The sequence below is a fragment of the Galeopterus variegatus genome, unplaced genomic scaffold (genome assembly GCF_000696425.1).
Source record: "Galeopterus variegatus unplaced genomic scaffold, G_variegatus-3.0.2 Scaffold116, whole genome shotgun sequence".
Taxonomy (NCBI): Eukaryota; Metazoa; Chordata; class Mammalia; order Dermoptera; family Cynocephalidae; genus Galeopterus; species Galeopterus variegatus.
In genome coordinates this window covers 989,003-1,010,783 of record NW_007726227.1, presented here as the reverse complement: position 1 = coordinate 1,010,783, position 21,781 = coordinate 989,003, and the positions used below count along the sequence as shown (strand labels likewise).

General features: G+C 40.1%; 1 protein-coding gene across 3 annotated transcripts in view; it reads left to right on the top strand.

Moving 5' to 3' along the window:
• Positions 1-21,781, top strand: part of DTD1 (D-tyrosyl-tRNA deacylase 1) — a 160,297-nt gene that overhangs the window by 523 nt on the left and 137,993 nt on the right. For all 3 annotated transcript variants that reach the window (XM_008587208.1, XM_008587223.1, XM_008587217.1), the window contains exons 2-3: positions 3,626-3,716; positions 5,870-6,105. In XM_008587208.1, coding sequence (XP_008585430.1) covers positions 3,626-3,716; positions 5,870-6,105 — 327 coding nt within the window. The remainder of the gene's footprint in view (positions 1-3,625; positions 3,717-5,869; positions 6,106-21,781) is intronic.

Below are 21,781 nucleotides of genomic sequence, written 5' to 3'. Positions count from 1 at the left end.
CCCCCCCCGCGAGCTCGGTCGCCGCAGCCCTGAGTTCCGGGGCCGGCTCGGGGGCGGCGACGTGTCGGGGGAGCGCCCCCCACGTGCCTGTCCGGCTCCCGCACGTCCGCGGCTCGTCCTCGGCTTCAGGATCTGCGCTTTGGGTTAAGGATAAGCGCGTCTTAGTATCGTCATCATTTTTGTCCTGCGTACAGGATGGCGGAGCCTCCAAGTATCCCCATGGCCCATTCAGTGGAATGTTACCCGGACAACACGTAGGGAGCATTTCCGAAGCAGGAACTCCCCCCTTTCCACCGCTCTATCGTAAAGGTTCCGTTTTTGCCCATTTTACCATATCTCAATTTTTATGGAGCTTGATTCCCAATAAAATGCACAGATGTGAAGAATTGCTCTTTTGGTTGAGCTCTAACAGTTGAGGACACGCACGTGACCAGCTCCCAGGCTAGATACTGAACGACCCCCCGCCCCAGGACGCCCCTCTTCCCCACTAGCTAAACCCTGCAGTGATGGGTCAGAATCTAAAGAACTCAAGATGAAACATTTCTCTTGTTTACTAATTTCCTGTGGACCAAGCCACCCAACCATTAGTGATCACTTGAGCACTGAAGTCGTTTGAACATCAGAGGGTCTGGATGATTAAGGTGGAATATGTGGTCGTTTTTAAAAAAACACGGTATGAAAGGTATTTTTAAAAAACACTTAAATGACAAGTTTTGTATTGTCTTTAGTCTTTTCTGTTTTTATTGGCAGAATTATATTTCATTTCAGATCATTCCATATAGCCTTTCTTTCAAGCCAGTCACATCAAATACGAGTGTTTGTGTCCACAAAGGTATAAATCTAAAAACAAAACAACAAAATCTTGAAATAACCAAACCCACCCAAATCATACATTTATATCCGAGATTCAACTTTTCAACCCTGCCTAAAGATTTCTAAGCTGTTCTGGTAATTTTGGTTTTGGAAATGGTCCTGGAACAATAGAGAATGGAATAGCACTGGGATTTATGGAATTTTAAGGGTTTTATAGCATTTCAGTAAATATTCAAGTTCATGAAAATTGGGAAAATTCATAGGTGAAAGTTTTTTGCTTTTGTGAGGATAATCTTGCAGTCCTGCTCTATGTGGTCATCACCAACCAATTTAAATTTTAATGTTTTCTCTCCTGTGCTCTTTCTTCCTGCTGATCAGGAATATTGAAATTGTGTATTCTGTGAGATTTCCCAAATAGAGTGTGAGTTATTTAGTTTTCTGTTTAAATTGTGTGCTTTTTCCCTGTACTGGCCAGCTACAAAAATAAATAACAAACAAATTGTGTGCTTTTAGTTAAAACAAACACTCCTGCATGTTAAAAAAAGATAGGGGTAAGATATTGTGGGAAAGTGTTAATAAATTTGGAAATTCTAGATTGGGGAACCGTGGAATTCTCGGTGTTGGGGGGATCCTTGAGTTATCCAGGACTTCTTGTTGAATTGTAATGGAAAGGGGTTTTCTCATTCTTTTAAAATGTGGCTAGCTTCACTGAAATGTGACTGCGTTCTAATGGCATTTTATTTTAGGGTTCTAAAATGCCACTTCCTTTTTTATAGTCAGGATAAAATAGACTGTCAGGAGTCATACATCTTATTATGTGACAGATTCACTTTATGAGATTGGTCAGATACAATTTGATGCTTCAGCATGGTTTTAAAAACATTATTATGGAACATTTCAACATATTCATTTGATTATATAGATGGAATAGTACAATAATCCCCATGTCCCATCACTACATTATTACAGTAGTTGAAAACAGATATGAGCTAAAATCTATGAATAGAGAAAATATCAAAAAGAAATTATTAAAATGTTAAAGTACTTGTCTTTGGGTGTTTTTTTCTTCCTGTTTCTTATATTTTCTAAATTTTCTACAATGCATATTCATTATTTTAATGGTGGATAAAGGTCTATAACCTTTATTTCTTAAGCTTTTAGAACATAGGAGGGTACTTCAAAAGTTCATGGAAAGATTTGTCATATTTTTCAATTCTATTTTTCCATGAACTTTTTAAAGTACCCTCATTCTTTGGGATAAATTTAGAAAGCATATTGGCATTGTAAGAAAATAGTGTTGTTTTATTTAAAGAATAAAAAAACCAAAGACTTTTTCTAAAGCAGTGCAAACAAATATAACCCCAATTGTTTACTGCTTATGTCAGGATAGATATTTCTATTTCAGCTTTTGAGTTAGTGCTTCAAAGGACAGTAAGTGACACATAGTCCATTATAAGAAAAGCAGCACAAAGGAAAGTATTAAAATGTTTTTTAAGCACAAAAATAAGAGAAATTAAGCTTTACTGATATGTCAGGAATGGATTGGTGCTGGTGCTTTATTGGGGTCACCAGGGGAATGTTGGGTGGTCCCTCACTTGAAGACACCTCAAGAAAGAGGGGAGTTTCTCATTCTTTCCTTAACTTGCAATATATTGCAACATGGTATAGTCCATGTTGCCTTGTTAGGTGTATTTATAGATATCATTATCCAGTAGGGGCCGGCCCCGTGGCTCACTTGGGAGAGAGTGGCGCTGGTAGCGCCGAGGCCACTGGTTCGGATCCTATATAGGGATGGCTGGTGTGCTCACTGGCCGAGCGTGGTGCAGACCACACTGTGCCGAGGGTTGCGATCCCCTTACCGGTCAAAAAAACCAAAAAAAAACAACAAAAAAAAAACAAGCAAACAAGAAAATAGCAAGAGTTGATCCTTGTATTCCTTATTGGACCATCAGGTCAGTACATGCTGGAAAAATAAAACAACAATAATCTAATAAGATTTGGCTAAAAGTTGGAAATAGATGATCAAGATCACCATTTGAAATATGGATTTAGATTTACCATCATAATTTTGAATCTTGGCCTAAGTACTGTGCCAACATTTGAGATATTTTCTAATGGTAGCAGGGCATACATTTAACTATAAATACATTATAACACAAATATTAGGAGTGTGTGCTCAGATTTTTTTATAGATAAGGTACATGATTCAAAAAGATTCGGAGATGATTGGCTTAGAATGTACCTTCATTACTACTCTGGGAAGTAATAGTTTGCTGAGTTGAAGATTAACACATAAGTCATGGTTTTTATGTAGTGTATTTATCTTCTCTGCAGTAGGTAGAAAAAAAATATTTGTTTTTATGACGTGAACATTTTCCATTTTGTGCACTGTGTTACCAGATTTGTTGATTTCCAAGAAAAGGAGGAATCTACATTCTGAGAATTAATATAGCTGAGCTGATTCTCTGGGGGAGGAAAACACTATTCTGTTTTTACAGATGGGCAGACTCAGCCATAGAAAGTTTCAGGTGTTGTACCCAAGGTAACAAGGTTGAAGATGTGGCCCTAAAATCCTGTTTAATGGTTGTTCACTTTACGGATCCCATTTATTCCAGATATAAAATTAGAATAGATGGTAATTATTATCATCTCACTGCAATTATGTAACTCCTTTCATTTTTAAATACCTGTTGACTTTAACCAAAGAAATGAAAAGTATGTGTGATGTTTAAAACATTCCTGTCGTTACTTAAAAGCACTTTATGGCACGTGTTTGGTGCTGAGTCTTTTCTCCCTTTTGATCCCTCTGTAGTTGGAGGAGAGCAGATAAGTGCCATTGGACGGGGCATCTGTGTGTTGCTGGGTATTTCTCTGGAAGATACACAGAAGGAACTGGAGCACATGTAAGATGCGCATTTCTAAGTTGTTGCTATTTGAATGGGATATATGGTGGTTATGCTGGGAGCTTCCATAGTATTCTGTGTCTGTGAAGTGAGCTCTTGTCACTTTTATCCATTGTCCCATTTGATATAGTGTGGTTAAGTCTGTTTAAGAGGAGGAGGCAGGAAGAGTTCACCTGAGGAACCGCACCCACTAACTCAGCAGTGGAGCGGGAGCACAGCCTGGTCTCAATCCCTATTTGCTGCTGCATCCTCAGAGCATGCCTCTTTTTCTCTTAATGCAAAAACAGCCTCTTTTCTTAGGTGTGATTGCTGTTTTTTAATTTGGGCAATATGATCTGGGACGTATTGTCTGCATTTTAAAAATGTCTAGTTGTTCATTATATACATAAGGATCTGGAACTCAAGAGAGGTTAAATTCTTGGCCCCAGGTCATGCACACACACTTAGCAAAAAGCCCGAACCTGAATTAGAATCTGAGCTACCTGATCTTGAAACTGGTGCTGTTTTTACTGAGGTAGGGGAGTTTGCCATTGCTGCTGCCTGCCTGGTTCTTTTAGTACAGTCAGCCCCCTGCCATGCTCCCCTTGGCACATTAACTTCAGATGCTGAGAATCCATTTATTCTGCCCCTTTGGTGCCCAGAGCCTGGGTATATCTCTACCCAATTGTCCCTTTTGTATTAGATTGAAAATCAGACTTAAAACCTAATTACTGCTAATGTATTTATTGATCACTGATAAGGGCAGTTCAATACCATTTCAGTGATGGTGGTATTTTAATAGCTGTCCTTTCAAAGAGGCAATAGAGTGGTGTAGTGATTAAAAACAGGGGCTGTGGGTCTGAATATTTTTATGGCTCTGACCTACTAGAGAGCTAATGTTCATACTTGGGTGCTTAAGAGATGTGACTCAGCATTAGACAAAGCTCAGCTATGGAGAGGGTGTGATGAATAGTACCCACTGCAGAGGGTACCCATATAAAGAGTCAGTGAGTTAGTATTTGTAGAGTCTTTGGAACTGTCTTTGTTTTCAACATCATCTGAAAGGCTGGCTCTCAAATGGAATTTCAGCTTTCATGCTGGTGGTTCTTTGCCATGCTTTTCAAATCTGACCCTATAAGCATTACCTGGTCCAATTCCTTGCCAAGGTGTCTGTCCTTTTCATCCACATGTACAGGGAAAGCCCCTTTAGGGCTTAAGGAGCATGTGACATAGTTGCCAAGGTGTCTTTCCCCACATCTTTTTGCATATTTGTAGTAACCATGAGTTTTCTCTCAGAGTATTTGCTGAATTATTCATTTTGTGTAATACCAAGAAGGGCTATAAAAATGGGATGTCATTTATCTCAATATGATGATTGAATTCTCCCATAAGAAATTAGAATTGGACCCAAGTTTTGACATATCCCCCAACTTGAAGGAGCAGACAGTGGGTGGTTGTCATCTTAGCCCCATTTCCCACCCTGTTCTAGCCCGTTCTGTTGCTTATAACAAAATACTTGGGACTGGGCACTTTGTAAAGAAAACAAAATTTATTGCTTATAGTTTCAGAGGCTGGGAAGTCCAAAGTCCAGGGAACACTTATGGTGAGGGCTGCCTTTGGTGGTGGCTTTGCAGCAACTCAGGGGTCTCATATGGTAGAAAATGGTGGAGCAGAGAGAGGGAGGACTAACCTCCTCATGCACTCTTCTTTTAAAGCCCTCAGAACCATGCCCCTGACCACCATTATTAATCCATTCACTACTGCACAGTGCTACAATCTAATCACCTTTTCAAGGCCCCACCTTTCAATTACTGTAATAGGATTTCCTACTCTCAAGTTACAGTGGGAATTAAGCTTCTAATACATGAACTTTGACGGACAGAATTCAGTCAATCCACAGCATACCCGTAACTGCTGTGAATTGGAGAGATGGCAAAAAAGAAGGAAATCCCAGAACAACCATGTGAAGTATGAATATTATTACCATGTGTTACAGATGAGGAAACTGAGGCATGGAGTGGATAAGTAACTTGCCTAAGGTCATGCCTTCTGTAAGTGATGGAGTCGTCATTATGTCCTTATTTGGCAGGATGCTGCTGACATTTTGGGGGTATGGAGTGTATTGGGGGGCTTGTGATCCTTCAGGTAGCTCTCATTGCTCTTTTTCCCTTTAGGGTCCGGAAGATTTTAAACCTGCGTGTATTTGAGGACGAGAGTGGGAAGCACTGGTCAAAGAGTGTGATGGACAAACAGTATGAGGTGCTGTGCATCAGCCAGTTTACCCTCCAGTGTGTCCTCAAGGGGAACAAGCCCGACTTCCACCTGGCAATGCCCGCAGAGCAGGCAGAAGGATTCTATAATAGCTTCCTGGAGCAGCTGCGTAAGACCTACAGGCCGGAGCTCATCAAAGGTAGGTAGGAGGGTGAGCCCATGCTCAGAAGCAGAGTCTCTGGGACACTCCAGGCAGAGAGAAAAGAAAATCTGCAATTGCAGCCTTTCCTTTTCGGGAAAGTCATTGTTTAAGCTTACTACTTACTTAAAACAACGTCCTCTCCTGCTATTGTACTGAACACATGTCTTCTGAATGCTCCTGGTATCATTTACCCTTTTTCATTTTTCTGTTCATATTTTGAAAATGTTAAGGAACCCAGAGGCATGTCAGTCATAGTGGTGTTTCTTTGGTGGCCTAGGTCAGCCCTGTCCAATAAAATGTAGTGTTAGCTCCAAATGTGAGCCAAATTGTCATTTTCATTTCTAGTAGCCATATTAAAAAAAGTAAAAAGCTGGGCTGGCCCGGTGGTGCACTGCTACAGTGCGCTGCTTGGGAGCGCGGCGACGCTCCCACCGAGGGTTCGGATCCCACATACAGACCGGCCGCTCACTGGCTGAGCGAGGTGCGGGTGCAACGCCAAGGGTTGCGATCCCGTTGCCGGTCCCGGTCCGGTACGGGCGCGACACTGAGGGTTGCGATCCGTTTCCGGTCACGAAAAAAGACAAAAAGGAAAAAAAAAAAAGAAAAGTAAAAAGCAGCAGATAAAATTAATTTTAAAAATATATTTTATTTAACCCAATATATCCAAAATATTATGATTTTACTATGTAATCAATATGAAAAGTTATGAGATAGTTTACATTCTTTTTTCTTTTTTTAAAGGCTTTATTTTTTTAGAGCAGTTTTAGATTCACAGCAAAATGGAGAGGAAGGTACAGAGATATCCCATTTACTCCTTGCCCCACAGCTTCCACATTATCAATATCCCCCACAAGAGTTGGTACAGTTGTTACAGTTGATGAACCTACATTGATACATCATTATCACCCACATTCCATAGTTTACATTAGGACTCAGCTTACTCTTTCTTTTATGGATTGTGCCTTTGGTGTTTTATCTAAAAAGTCATCAGCATAATAACGTCTAGGTTTTCTCCTATATTATCTTTTAGGAGTTTTATAGTTTTGCATTTTACATTTAGGTCTATGATCCATTTTGAATAATTTTTGTGAAGAGTATAAGGTCTTTGTTTGGCTGACTTTTTTGCATGTGAGTGTCCAGTTGTTGAAAAAAACTCTCCATTTTATTACTTTTGCTCCTTTGTCAAAGATAAGTTGACTGTATTTATTTGGGTTGATTTCTGGGCTTTTTGTTCTGTTGCATTGATCTATTTGTCTCTTCTTTCACCAATACCATGCTGTCTTAGATAATGTAGCTTTATAGTAAGTATTGAAGTTGTGTAGTGTCAGTTCTCCAACTTTGTTCTTCTCCTTCAGTATTGTGTTGACTCTTCTGGGTCTTTTGCTTCTCCATATAAACTCTGGAATCAGCTTGTCAAGATCCACAAATTAACTTGCTGAAATTTTGATTGGGACTGCATTGAATCTATAGATGAGGTTGAGAAGAACTGACATCTTGAGTATATTACATGGACTATCTCTCCATTTATTTAGTTCTTGATTTCTTTTATCAGTTTTGTAGTTTTCCACATATAGATCTTGAATATGTTTTGTTAGATTTATACCTAGGTATTTCATTTTGGGGGGTGCTAATAGAGATGGTATTGTGTTTTAAATTTCAAATTCTACTTGTTCATTGCTGGTATATAGGAAAGTGATTGACTTTTGTATATTAACCTTGTATTTTGCAACTTCCCTATAATCACTTATTGGTTCTAGGAGGTTTTTTTGTTTATTCTTTAGGAGTTTCTCCATAGAAGATCATGCCATCTGTGAACAATTAATATACTTTCTATTTCCTTTTCTTGCCTTTCCTTATCTTCCAATATGATGCTGAAAAGGAGTGGTGAGAAGAGACATCCTTGCCTTGTTCCTGCTCTTAGTTGGAAAGCTTCTAGTTTTTCACTAAGTATGGTGTTAGTTGTAGGTGTTTTGTAGATATTCTTTATCAGTTTGAGGAAGTTCCCCTCTATTCCTAGTTCACTGAGAGTTTTTGTCATGAATGGGTGTTGGATTTGTCAGATGCTTTTTCTGCATATATTGATATGATATTGTGATTCTTCTTATTTAGACTGTTGATTGATTGATTTTTGAATGTTGAACCAGCCTTGCATACCTGGGATGAATTCCACTTGATCATAGTGTATAATCCTTTTTATACATTGTTGGATTTGACTTGCTAATATTTTGTTGAAGATTTTTACATCTATGTTTATGAGAAGTATTGGGCTATAGTTTTCTTATTTTTAAAAAATTTATTTATTTTTTATTGTAATAGAGTTTGCTCATGTTTAGGTGAGTGAATTCTTACCCATCCTTGACATTCCTTTTATTTTACTTGTGAAAAGTGTCCATTTGCTATATGGAGACATGAATTCTATGTGAGCAGGACACTCCTGCCTCAAACCAAATCCCACTCTTTACTTGGGTTCCTGTGGAGAAGAATATGTTTACCTTTTCTGGAAATGTTCAAATGTAGAACTCCATTCATAGGTTCAGTCACAGGTGTGTCTGGTACTCTTTCCCACTCCGTGTCCACTGGGATGCTCTAGCATGGCTTTGCTGCAAACATGTTTCTTCACAGAATGGTAATTAAGTCGAGTCCGCTGAGTAATTATTTTTCTTTGCTTAGCCAAGAATTGGATGCTGTCTTCTGTGCTTGTGGATGTTTGTAGAATTATCCCATTTCTGAATAATTTTAGATTTATTTTATTTATTATTTGGGTGGCTGGCCAGTATGGGGATTCAAACTCGTGGCCTTGGTGTTACAAAGCTGCACTCTAACCAACTGAGCTAATGGGCCAGCTCTCAGGTGTATTATAGAATGCACTAAAATCCCTTGAAAGGATGAATGCAAGGAATATCGTAAGATCATAGGTGAAGGCACTTTAAATAGGAGAACATTGATTGTTGTTAAGGAATGCTCAAGTGAGAAAAACCAACTTTTATGTAAATCCTTAAGGAGGAGTGTTTTATGTATTATTAGGTACTTTGTGTTCCTAAAATCACTTTTTACTTTTTGAAATGATGTGTATTTAATCCAGGTAATTATATGAAGTGCCTGCAGCAATGTAGTCTAAACAGTATTGTTTTAAAATGGATCGGAATTTAAGCTTATGGGATATGATATCATCTGATCATTTTGATGAAAAATTGAATTATGCAGAGTTTAATCAACACTTATTTCCAAATCTTTTGGAATTTCAGAAGCGCTACAGTTATATCAGTAGCGCAGCACTCTCTCTTTTGGCCTTATCTCTTTTACAGCATTCAGTGGAACAGAATGCATAAAGCATGTTTTGCGCACATGCTGTCTATTGTCAGTTTTGAAAATTTGGCTTCCAGCCTTAGTACGGAAAGCCTCTCGTTGAATCCTCACAGAAACCTTACCAGGTGGGCCCTAGGATTACCCCATTCTGCAGATGAGGAAACTGAGGCACAGCAGAGTAACCTGTGGAAGGTCACTCAGCATGTAAGTGGCAGAGTCTGGAATCGAACCGGCAGCCTTCTCTAGAGCCCGAGCTTCACTGACATCTTCACTTCACTGTGAAATTCATACCCTCGTGACTTGTTGGCCCTCTCCATTGCCGTCTCTCCTGTGATCAAGGAAATCAGTAAAGGATTTTGGATGTCACATGGGCCTAGTAAGTGGGCAGCAGTGTGCCCTGTGGCAAGGTTGTCCTTCATCTCAGAGCAGTGATGGTAATCCAGATTTAGGTCTTATTTCTGCTGGAGGAGATTTTATTGCTTCTGCTCAAGTCATACTTTTGTGATTTCTCTATCAATAAGATACTGTTTATCTGCCAGCCCTGTACTAGGCTCTAGGTAGGCAGTGCTGAGCAGGAGAATTGCTGTCCCTGCCCTAAAGAAGCTCAGAGTGTAGTGAGGAAGAGATACACTGAACAAACATGGCTGTTTCTGCTAACATAGTACATGTTCTTGAAAAACCATATGTTCTGCAAAACCACCACTAAAACTCTCGGGGCTCATGGGAAAAATGAGGTTAATAGCAGACTACTGAAGACCTCCAGTAAGGCTGGAAGGCAGTGGACACTTGTTTTTAATTTTCACAAAATACAGTCAGAGGCTTCTGCTGCTGGTGCTGAGGGCTTTTCCCTTTTCTGCCAAAGGCTGCCATTTTATTCCAACTGTTCTGGCCCTTCTTGCCTAAGAAAGCCCACCTGTGCCCTGATGCATGCAGCCTCTGCAGTAATCATACTCTCTCTCTTAGTTACCAATTGTGTGTGAACGAATTCCGTTTTCAGAAACTAGTGTGGTCAGAATCTTCTGTGATGACCAGTGTGTTCATGCTTTGTGGCATTGTTGGGGATGAATACCAGGGTTAGGCGCTAAGGTAGTGGTGGCAAATGTGCTGGGCTTGCTTCTCTCAGGTCTGTGTTTAGGTCATTTGTTGGACCTTCTTTACTCATCAAACTAATACCCTGCAGAAGGTTGTTAATCTTTATGCTTGTACATGGGCATGTACTCTCACCTCTGGTTAAATATAAATGGGGGCTATTAGGGAGAAGTTACTTAAATTGGAAATATCTCCACTTTTTTCTCTGCCTCAGACTGTGGGCCTCTTCTCCTTCTGTTGTAGTGACCTGGGGCATTGGACAGGTCAGCCTCAGAGCAGAGTTCAGGTTTGCCAGGACCCTCCTGCTTGAGCACCGAAAATCTCACATGGCTGGAAGCTCTTCAGTCCTGGGCAAATTGGGGTGGCTGATCACCCTAAGAAGCAGCCCTGTGGCAGGGCAATTTTGAGTACTGCCTGGGCCAGGTGATAGCCTCAGTGCAGTGTGCAAAAATGCATGTCCTTTTGTGTAGGAGACAAGGTTGGGGTTAGGCTGGACATCAAGGCAGGAGGAGTGGCTGTCTACCCCAGCTGGAGGGATGACAGAGCTCATGGCCAAGTCCCCAGGAAAGACAAGGAGTGCCCAGCTATAGCAGATGTGTGACTGGCCTGAGAGGGTCCAAGAGGTTCGGAGGCTGACTTGGATGGAGGAGGGGAAGAGACACCACAATGCTGAACAGTGTTGCTGGCCATCTGACCACTTGGTTATGTGGTGCATTGGCTGGCTTCTGTTTGTTAGCAGCAAAGACATCAGGGAGAGGTGATTAAGCTGACATCAGAAGGTGAGAGAAGGTGCAGACTATGAGACTGGGAAGTGCTTTTGTGGCCTAATAGTCAGAGACTGTTCCTGTGTCCCAGCAAGCTCCCTAGATGTGCACGCTTTCTCCCCTCCTTTCTCCCTTCCTGCATTCCTTACTTTCTTCCTAGATGGCCTCGGGGCCCCTTCTCCCCCCTCCTTTCTCTGCTCCGCCTTCACCCCCACCTCATCTCATTCTCCAGAACCTCCCTGCATTGCTTGGGCTTCTCACAACCTGGTGGTCTCAGGGAAGTTGGCTTTCAACAGGGTGCTGGCTTCCTCCAGAGCGAGCATTCCAGGAGTGGGTTTTCCAAGACAGGAAATGGAAGTGCCAGGTCTGGAAGGTGGCACAGCCTCACTTCTGCCATGTGCTAATGGTTAAAGCAGTCTCACAGCCTGCCCAGATTCAAGGGGAGGAGATCAGACCCACCCTGCAATGGAAGGAACGTGAGAGCATTTGCGGCCGTTGCTCATCTTCCACAGCTCGTAATCCTAGCTTTCATTCTCTGGCTTTCTTTAAATTGCTTTAGAGGAAAAGCCCAAGTGCCTAGATTTGTCCGTTTTCCCCCTCTACTGTGGAATGAGCCAGAGGTTGAGGATGCTTTATTGGACCCCCAGACTGACTGACTGGGTCCAGGAAGCTGGATTAGTTGTGGCCTCTGCAGCCTTTGGATGAATGCTGAAAGCACCAACTGGTGGGAGGTATTAAACACTTTCCAAGTTGATTGTTGAGCATATGTTGCTTTTATAGTTAGGAAAAAAATGTTATACTAAAATGAAATAGTTGAAAAGAAGGACTTGTGCTGTCCAACTTCTAGTTCCAGCTCTGAGCCATTTGTAATGGGCCCAGGAAAGCATTCACCTGTTGGTTTTATTCAGCAAGTCAGAAGCTGCTATGGTATTAAAAAGAGCTACTGGTGTATTCTCTGCGAGATCTAATCTGTCGTGGGTGTCAAAGAGCTAGAGAAATGTGGACAGACCCTTAAGGATTGCCTCAGCTCTGTGCACTCCGTGGGACATCCATTATGTCCAGACCTCCTGCACCTTCGTTTTGCAAAAAGAAGGTGCCAGGACCTGGAAGACCACATCTAGTTTTTGCTTCATGCTTAGTTATAATTTCTATGGATTTGTTTAATGTTCTACTCTTATTAAACTCATTTTAGCAGCATGAGTGAACTTTCAGTGGAAGCCTGTTTTATATACTTTGGCAAGGTCTGTGATACCAAAGGCATTATTTTTAATGTAAATTTAGTAAATTACAACATGGGACAAATCATTGTTCTTGAAAGGCAAGGCTGGCAAACTGTGGTACCGATGTGCAACTGATTTTGGACAAATCTGTTAGTATTTTCTGTCACTCTTTCCTTTTCCTTTATTCTCTTCATTAATTTGCTTTCCGATGTCCTTATTTATTCCTGTATGTCTCTTTTTTGGGCTTACACTTACATCATCTTCATAGCTACAGTTTAGCTTCTCTCTTCCCAAATGGCAAACTATTTCCACTTTCATTTTTAAATCCTATTTTTTCATGATTTCCTTGATTTGCTTAATTGATTATTCATGGTGAACAGCAACCTAATCTTACCAGTTCTCCTTTCCTTTACTTAAAATAAGTGTCTGTGGCTGCCTTAGAAACAGCGTCAGTGGATTGAGGGGGTTTGTGTACCCTGAGGTAGTGGCAGAGTGCTTTATGCACAGTAGGTGCTTAGTTATTTTGTGGGACAAATGCCTCTGGTCCAAGGAGGTTGGGACAGGCTCATTTCGGTGGCCTTGCTGTCTCATCTTCCCTTCCTCTCTGGGCTCCTCCTTCCTGTCCTTACTTTCCTTCACCCCTTTTATCTCATTTCCTGAGTTCCCTCCACACTTTTGGTCTTGAATTGCAGGGTCAGCTCTCTCTTCTTGCCTGACAGAGTCTATTATGGCAATTCAATTTGAAGAAATAAAGGCAATTTTTAAAGAGAAGATACAAGTATAGATGGAAAGGAACTTCTGTTCATCACTGTCATGATCCAAGTACGTAAGATGATGGGATGAAAAGAAAAGTCTGAATCACTCAGCAGGAGGAATAGGAAGAGTTCACAGCCTTATTGATCCGGGGTCTACAAATTCAGAAATATTGATAAATTAGTTGGCTGTCTTTTTACATTCTTCAGACAAAAGGTTTATTGAGCAAATGAGTAGTGTAAGTGGTATAGCCTCTTGATCGTTTGTTCTTTTTTTTGTGTCCTGAGAGAATCCTTCCAGTTTACTCATCTTTCTCTGATTGTGTCCAGTCTAGAGTTTAGCCTGCCATTTGAATTTTAAGTCAATCATATCTTTTCATTTCTAGTATTTATTTGTTCTTCTTTCTTAAATTAATCTGTTAATATTATTTTTTATTGTGGCAAAATACACATAACATAAAATCAACATTTTAGCCATTTTAAAGTGTAGAATTCAGTGACATTTAGCCCACTCACAGTGTTGTACAACCGTCACGACTAACTTGTTTCAAAACATTTCATCACCCCAAAAGGAAACCCCATAACCATTTCACAGTCGCTCCCATTCTCTTCGGTCCCCAGCCCATGGCAACCATTAATCTGCTTTTAGCCTCTGTGGAATTTTTTTTTTTAATTAAAAAAAAAAAATTACCAGAAATTGCTTTTATACCCTGTGTCCCCATCCAATTAACCCCCAACCCTCCTTCCCCCCTTCCCCCCACTCCACTTTGCAGCCCTAGGAATGTTCCCTCCCTCTGTTAGACCACTGCACTGCTGTGGTCTTTCTTTCCTTCCTTCTTTCTCTCTCAGCTCCCACATATGAGTGAGCATGAGGTATTTATCCCTCTGTGTTTTGCTTATTTCACTCAACATAAGTTTCTCAAGGTTCGTCCATATTGTTGCAAATGGGAGTATTTCATTCTTTTTTATGGCAGAATAGTATTCCATGGTGTATCTGTACCACACTTTCCTTATCCAGTCATCCATCGATGGACATTTAGGCTGGTTCCATATCTTGGCTGTTGTAAATAGAGCTGTGATGAATATGGGAGTGCAGGTATCTTTGACATGATGATTTCCATTCTTCTGGGTATATACCCAGAAGAGGGATTGGGGATCATATGGAAGATCTATCTGTAGTTGTTTAAGAATCCACACTGTTTTCCATAGTGGTTGTACTAATTTACAGTACCACCAACTGTGTAGGAGTGTTCCCTTCTCTTCACACCCTCGTCAGTATTTGTTATTCACTGTCTTTTTGATTTTAGCCGGTCTAACTGGGGTGAGGTGGTATCTCAGTGTAGTTTGTTTTTCTTTTTTTTTTTTCCGTGACCGGCAACGGATCGCAACCCTCAGTGTCGCGCCCGTACCAGACCGGGACCGGCCACGGGATCACAACCCTCGGTGTTGCTCCCGCACCTCGCTCAGCCAGCGAGCGGCCGGTCTGCATGTGGGATCCGAACCCTCGGCGGGAGCGCCGCCACACCTCCCAAGCGGCGCACCGTAGCAGTGCGCCACCGGGCCGGCCCGCTCAGTGTAGTTTTAATTTGCATTTCCCTGATAACTAGTGATGTTGAGCATTTTTTCATGTATCTGTTGGCCATTTGCATGTCTTCCTTTGAAAAATGCCTATTTAGCTCCTTTGCCCATTTTTTAATTGGGTCATTAGTTTTTTTTACTGTATAATTGCTTAAGTTCTATGTATGTTCTGGATATTAATCCCTTGTCAGATGCATAGTTAGGAAAATTTTCTCCCACTCTGTAGGTTGTCATTTCACTCTGTTGATTATTTCCTTTGCTGTGCAGAAGCTTTTAAATTTGATATAGTCCCATTTGTTTATTTTTTCTTTTGCTGCTTGTGCTTTTGGGCTCATGTTCATAAAGCTTGTGCCCAGACCTAATTGCTGAAGTGTTTCACCTATAATTTTCCCTTAGTAATTTTACAGTTTTAGGTCTTATACTTAAATCTTTAATCCATTTTGAGTTGATTTTAGTGTATGGTGAGAGATGCATATCTAGTTTCATTCTTCTGCATATGGATATCAAGTTTTCCCAGCACCACTTGTTGAAGAGGCAATCTTTTCCCCAATGTAGATTTTTGTTGCCTTTGTCTAATATATCAGATGGCTGTAAGCCTGTGGGGTGATATCTGTGTTCTGAATTCTACTCCACTGGTCTGAATGTCTGTTTTTATACCAGTACCATGCTGTTTTGGTTACAGTAGCCTCTATGGATTTGCCTGGATGTTTCATATAAATGGAATCATACTATGTGGCCTTTTCTGTCTGGCTTCTTTTACTTAGAATAATGTGTTTTGGGTTCATCCATGTTGTAGCATGTATTGATACCTCATTCCTTTTCATGCGTAATATTCCACTGCATGAATATACCACATTTTGTTTATCCATTCATTTATTGATGGACGTGTGTGTTGTTTTTACCTTTTAGCTATTGTGAATAACGCTGCTATGAACATGTGTGTATAGGTTTTTGTTTGAACATCTTTTTTCAGTTCTTTTGGATATATGCTCAGGAGTTGAATTGCTGAATCATATGACTCAACTTACTGAGGCGTGTTCCTGTCAGCAGTATATGAGGGTCTAGTTTTCTGCGTCCTCACCAACACCTGTTATTTTTTTATTGTTGTGCCATCCTTGAAGTATGGAGTAGTACATCATTGTGGTTTTGATTTGCATTTTCCTAATGACTAGTGAAACTGAACATCTTTTCATGTGCTGCTAGGCCATTTGTATATCTTCTTTGGAGAAATATCTATTTAAGTCCTTTGCTCATTTTAAAAAATTGTGGTGTTTGCCTTTTTGTTATTGAGTTGTAAGAGTACTTTATATAGTCTGGATTCTAGATCCTTATTGGATATATGATTTGCAAATCTTTTCTCCTATTCTGTGGATTGTATTTTCACTTTCTTGATAGTGTCCTTGGATACACAAAAATCTCCAATTTTGATGAAATTCAATTTATCTTTATTTCCCTTTTGTTGCTTGTGTTTTTAGTGTTATATCCAAGAAACCCTTTCCAAGTTCCAGTCTCTTGAAGGTTAACCCTATGTTTTCTTCTCAGAGTTTCATGTTTCAACTCTTACATTAAGGCCTTTGATCCATTTTGAGTTAATTTTTGTGTGTGATGTAACGTAAGGGTCTAGCTTGATTCTGTTGCATGTGGATGTACATTTATCCCATCACCATTTGTTGAAGACTGTTCTTTCACCCACTGAGTAGTCTTTTCACCCTTGTTGAAAATCCAGTGACCACGCATGTATGGGTTTATTTCTGGATGCCAGTTCTACATGTCTCTCCTTATGTCAGTACCACACTATTTTGATTACTGTAACTTTGTAATAAGTTTTGAAATTGGGAAGTGTGAGTCCTTCAGCTTTGTTCTTCTAATTAATGTTTGAATAGGTAGTGTGATCAGGTAGTTCAAACATCAAAATGATGTAAGAAGGTTAACATCGGGAAGTTTTGCTCTTACTCTTGTCTCTGTCCAACCTGTTTCCCTTGCTCTCTAGAGGTAGTCACTTTTACTATTTTTTTTCCTATCCATCTAGTGTTTATACAGATGTAAGTAAATATGAATATATGATTTTATATCTCCCTTTTTATACAAAGGGTAGAATGTGGTGTACTGTTTTCATATTGCTTTTTTAAAAAAATTCAGTGTGTTCTAGAGAGTCTTTGCATATATGTTCATAGAGACTTCTTCACTTCTTTTTTAACAACTGTATAGTGTTCTGTGGCCAGAACATGCCTGCCTTATTTAATACATCTTGTATTGTTGGATGCTTGGGTTGTCTCTAATTTTTGTCTCTTAAAAACAATAGTGATGCAATGAATAAATTTTTACATATGCTATTTTATATGTAGGTAGATACCTGAGGGATAAGTTCTCAGAAGTAAAATTGATTAATAGTGCCAGATGGACCTCTGTAGGTATTGTGCCTCTCTGTAGCCTGTGAAACTGCAATATTACTCATAGCTTTGTCAGCAGACAGTATTTTGAACTTCTAGAATTTTGCGCATGTGATAGATATCTTATTGTAGTTTTAATGTGCGTAGTGTGGTTGAACATTTTTCAGATCTTTGAGTGATTTGTATTTCCTTTACTGTGAACTGTTTATATGCTTTGTCCATTTTTCTACCAAATTACTTGTCAGGTTCTTTATTTCTGTGAGCTTTATATATATGCTATGAGTTGTGGGTATTTTTCATCCATTTTGTCATTTGCCCTTTGACCTTGCTTAAAGGATTGTTTGCTGGACAGACGCTTTTGATACATAAGTAGTTGATTATCAATATTTTGAATTGTCTGTTGGATTTTGAATCACAGTTTCCTGTGATTCCTATGACATTTCCTCCTTCAAAGTTACAAAGAAATCTGGCTATTTTTTCCTCTAGTGCTTTTATGCTTTCATTTTTTTTTTTTCCTTTTTGTCTTTTTTCGTGTCCGGCAACGGATCGCAACCCTCAGTGTCGCGCCCGTACCAGACCGGGACCGGCAACGGGATCGCAACCCTCAGTGTCCCGCCCGTACCGGACCGGGACCGGCAACGGGATCGCAAACCTCGGTGTTGCTCCCACACCTCGCTCAGCCAGTGAGCGGGAATCAGTCTATGCTTTCATTTTTACTTTTAAATCTTTGGTCTATTTAGAACTTAACCTGTATAAACGTAAAGCACAAATTCAAAATTTATCTTTTTATGGGTATTTATTAAATGGTTTCCCAAAACCATTTACTTAGAAAAATCATCTTTACCTCCACTAATTTGAGATTCTGACTTTAGCTCATATTGAATTTCTGTATGCATTTATGAACTTTTAAATTTTGTTTCTATTCTGTTCTTTTTGTCTGTCTGCGTATATACTGAAGACACACTTGTAATTATTGAGGATTTTTACTATGCTTTCATACCAGGTAAGGTGAGTTTCTCTCCCATTGCTCTTTCGAGTTTTCCTAGCTATTTTTGTTTATTTTTCTATATGAATATTTATTTATTTAATTATTTATTTTTGTTGGCTTGCCGGTTCAGGAATCTGAACCCTTTACAGTGATCTAAACACTGTACTCGAACCAATTGAGCTAACCAGTCAGCCCTCTATATGAATTTTTAATTCAGCTTGTCTACTTCCAGAAAGTAATCTGTGTTATTTTTATTTGGAGTGCCTTAAATTTATACATTCATAAATCCTCTGGTCCGTGATGATAGTCACCCTCTAGCATTTTCCCATGAAGGTCAAGGTTTGTTGACCTAGCTTGGCAAAACTCTAGCCTCAGTTAATACCAGCTCTCTGTCTGCTCTGCATCTGCACCTGTGTAGCTGAATGTAGCTGGAGAAAACATGCCATCACATTGACTGGTCTCACGTTCATGACTTTGACCTGCAGGTGGGCCACAGTGCTGCCCAGCAATTGTAATATGTTGACCTGTTCATTCACTCTACTGTTCTCCTACATGCCTGTTCTCTCTACTCAAACCTCCAGTGCCTCCTCTCCATCCTCCCCTTTGGCTATTGACCTTACTTATTTTTTCCCTATGAAAACTGAAACACTCAGAAGAGAACTTGCAGAATTTCTCCCTACTCCACCTGTCAGCATCTGGCGCAGGAACCAGCTTTCCTTCGCATCACTTCAGCTGACCCCTGTGCTGCACACCAAAGCTGGGCCATCCCTCCCTCTAAGTCCTCCGCTCTCCCCTAAGTCAGTTGTTGCTCCTTTTCTCCTGGGTCCTTCCCTCCCACTTGCAGACGTGCTGTTAGTTCTCTCGTCTAGAGGACACTCTGAGTCCCACTTTTCCTCCCAGCTCCCTTCCCTTTCCCTGCTCCACTCTACTGCAGACTCACAGAGCTGTCTGTATTCATATCTGTCTCTAAATCCTCTCCTCCCATTCTCTCATAAATTCACTCCAGTCAGCCTTTTGCGCCCACCCCTCTGCCAGCATTGCCCTGGCGGAGCTCCATGCCCTCTCCTGTACTGTCAGTTCTCGTCTCCTCCTCAACGGTTCCATCAGCAGGATTGTACCCTGCAGCTTCCTCCGTCCTCCTCAAAACACTAATTCACTCAGCTTTTAGGACTCGGCATTCTTCTGCTTTTCATCTACTTCACTGGTTGCGTTTTTTCAGCCTCTGTGGCTACTTCCTCCTACTTTTCTGACTTCTTAACATTTGAGGACTCAGTTCTTTGACCTTTTCTCATTTACACTCAGTCCTTGGTAATCTTGTTCGGTCTCTCGGCTTTAAAGATCATCTATATGCTGGTGGATTTCTCTAGAGAGATCTAGCCTGGCTGGATCTCTGTACCTGTGAACTCCAGACCCATCTATCTGGCTGCTTCCCTATATATCCCCACCTGGTGTCTAAGAGGTCCCTCAGATTTAGCATGGCTAACGCTGACCCAAACCATGCCACTTGTAGGCTTCCCCATCTCAGTTGGTGGCAATGCCAGCATTCCAGTAGCTTAGGCTAAAAACCTCTCAACGGCACCAATTAAAATGCTGGATGGAATTTTTAAAAAATTATTTATCATTTTAACTTTTTTTAAAAAATAATTTAGATGTAAAGAAAAGATACACGAATAGTATACTTCATCCAACTCTTATTGATAACATCTTACATAGTACAGTTATCAAAACCAGGAAATTAACAGTGAAAACATGCTATTGATTAAAGTAGAGATCCTATTAGGCTTTTGCCAAGTTTCCCACTAATGTACTTTTTCTGGTCCAGGATCCAGTCCAGAATCCCACATTGCAAATAGTTGTTGCATCTCCTTAGTCCCTTCCAATATGTGAAGATTGCTCTGTTTTTACTTGTCCTTCATGACCTTACCACTTTTGAAGAGTCACTTATTTTGTCAGTCAGTTTGTAGAATGTCCCTCAGTGTTTGTCTGCCTGATGTCTTCTCATGATTGTATTGAGGTTATGTATTTTTGGCAGGAATACAACAATAGTGATCTTGTGCTTTTCCCAATACATTATGTCAGTGGGCACATGATGATATGTCTCATTATTTGCCAGATTTCTCTCTGTCAAGTTACTTTTTCCTGTTTGTAATTGATAACTGTTTCGTCTGGAAATACTTTGAGACTATGCAAATATCCTGTTACTCGACATCGTCACCCACTGATTTTAGCCTCCATCCATGGCCTTTGCCTGCAATAATTATTACTGAGGTATTTGCTTAGTCAACCCATCTTTTTATATGTGTTGCTTTGTTGCTTGGGAGGTAAGAAAGATTGTTCAGGGTGCCTCAGTTATCTGACTGTAGGAAAAAGAGGTGCCTACATGGCCTTTCTAAAGTTAAAGAGATGGGCTTCCCTTTCTAGCCAAGTAAGAGTTTCATTTTTAAAGAGGAACAGAAGTTGATTTTTTCCAATGTCTTTTTCTCTAAATCTTAACCTAGTGCTATGGGTCAAATATGTCCCCGAAAAGTTCATGTGTTGTAAACTTGATCCCCATTGTGACAGTGTTAAGAGGGTGGACAACTTGATTATGGTATTTGAAAGGTGGATCCTTTAAGAAGTGATTGGATTGTGAGGACTATGCCCTTGTGAATGGATTAATCCATTCATGGAGTAATGAGTTTTCGTGGGTGTGTACTGGTGGCTTTTATAAGGGGAGCACATAAGACAGCTGTGCTGTTCTCACCATGTGATTGCCTTTGTCACCATGGGACTCTGTACAGAGTTCCCACCAAGAAGAAGGCCCTCACCAGATGCACCCCTTGTGCTTTGGACTTCCCAGTCTCCAAAACTATAAGAAATAAATTTCCTTTTTTTATAAATTACCCAGTTTGAAGTATTGTGTTATAAGCAACAGAAAACAGACTAATATGCCTAGTAAATGGATTTTCTAATCATGAGCCATGTGGTCTTCGAATATACACGTGCAGGAGATTTACCAAGTGTTCATGTAGAATTTTTGCATCTGTATTCAAAGATGAAATTGGTCTGTGCTTTTTATATTCGTGTTCATTTTTAGTATTAAGGTAATACTAGCCTTGCGGAATAAATTGGAAAGCTTTTGATCTTTTTCTGTGGTCTGGGCCAATTAAATAACATGGGAGTTATTTGTTTTAATAGAACTTATTAATAAAGCCCTTTGTGCCAGACATTGTTGGTTATTGCTCTGGTTAGTTTCCCAGCACTCCTTGAGTCCATTTGGGCAGTTAACTTTGCCTGTAGTCTCCTTCCCATCTGGATTTTCAAATTTATTGGAAAATAACTTTATAGATTTTTTTTTCATGATTTAGAAAGATCTCTATATCTAGAGTCTTATCCCTTTTCTTACTGTTGTTTAGTTGTATTTTTCCCTTTTTTCCTCAGGGTTTTTAGCATCTTTTTCTGAAAACTAGATCTTAAGTTAATCAAGTCTATTTTTTTGTTTGATATTTTATTGTTTTGTTTAATTTTTTTCACTCTTTTCATTTCATCTTCTTCACTTCTTGTATGTGTGGTTCATTTGTTTTTTCCCCTGGTTCCTTATTTCATT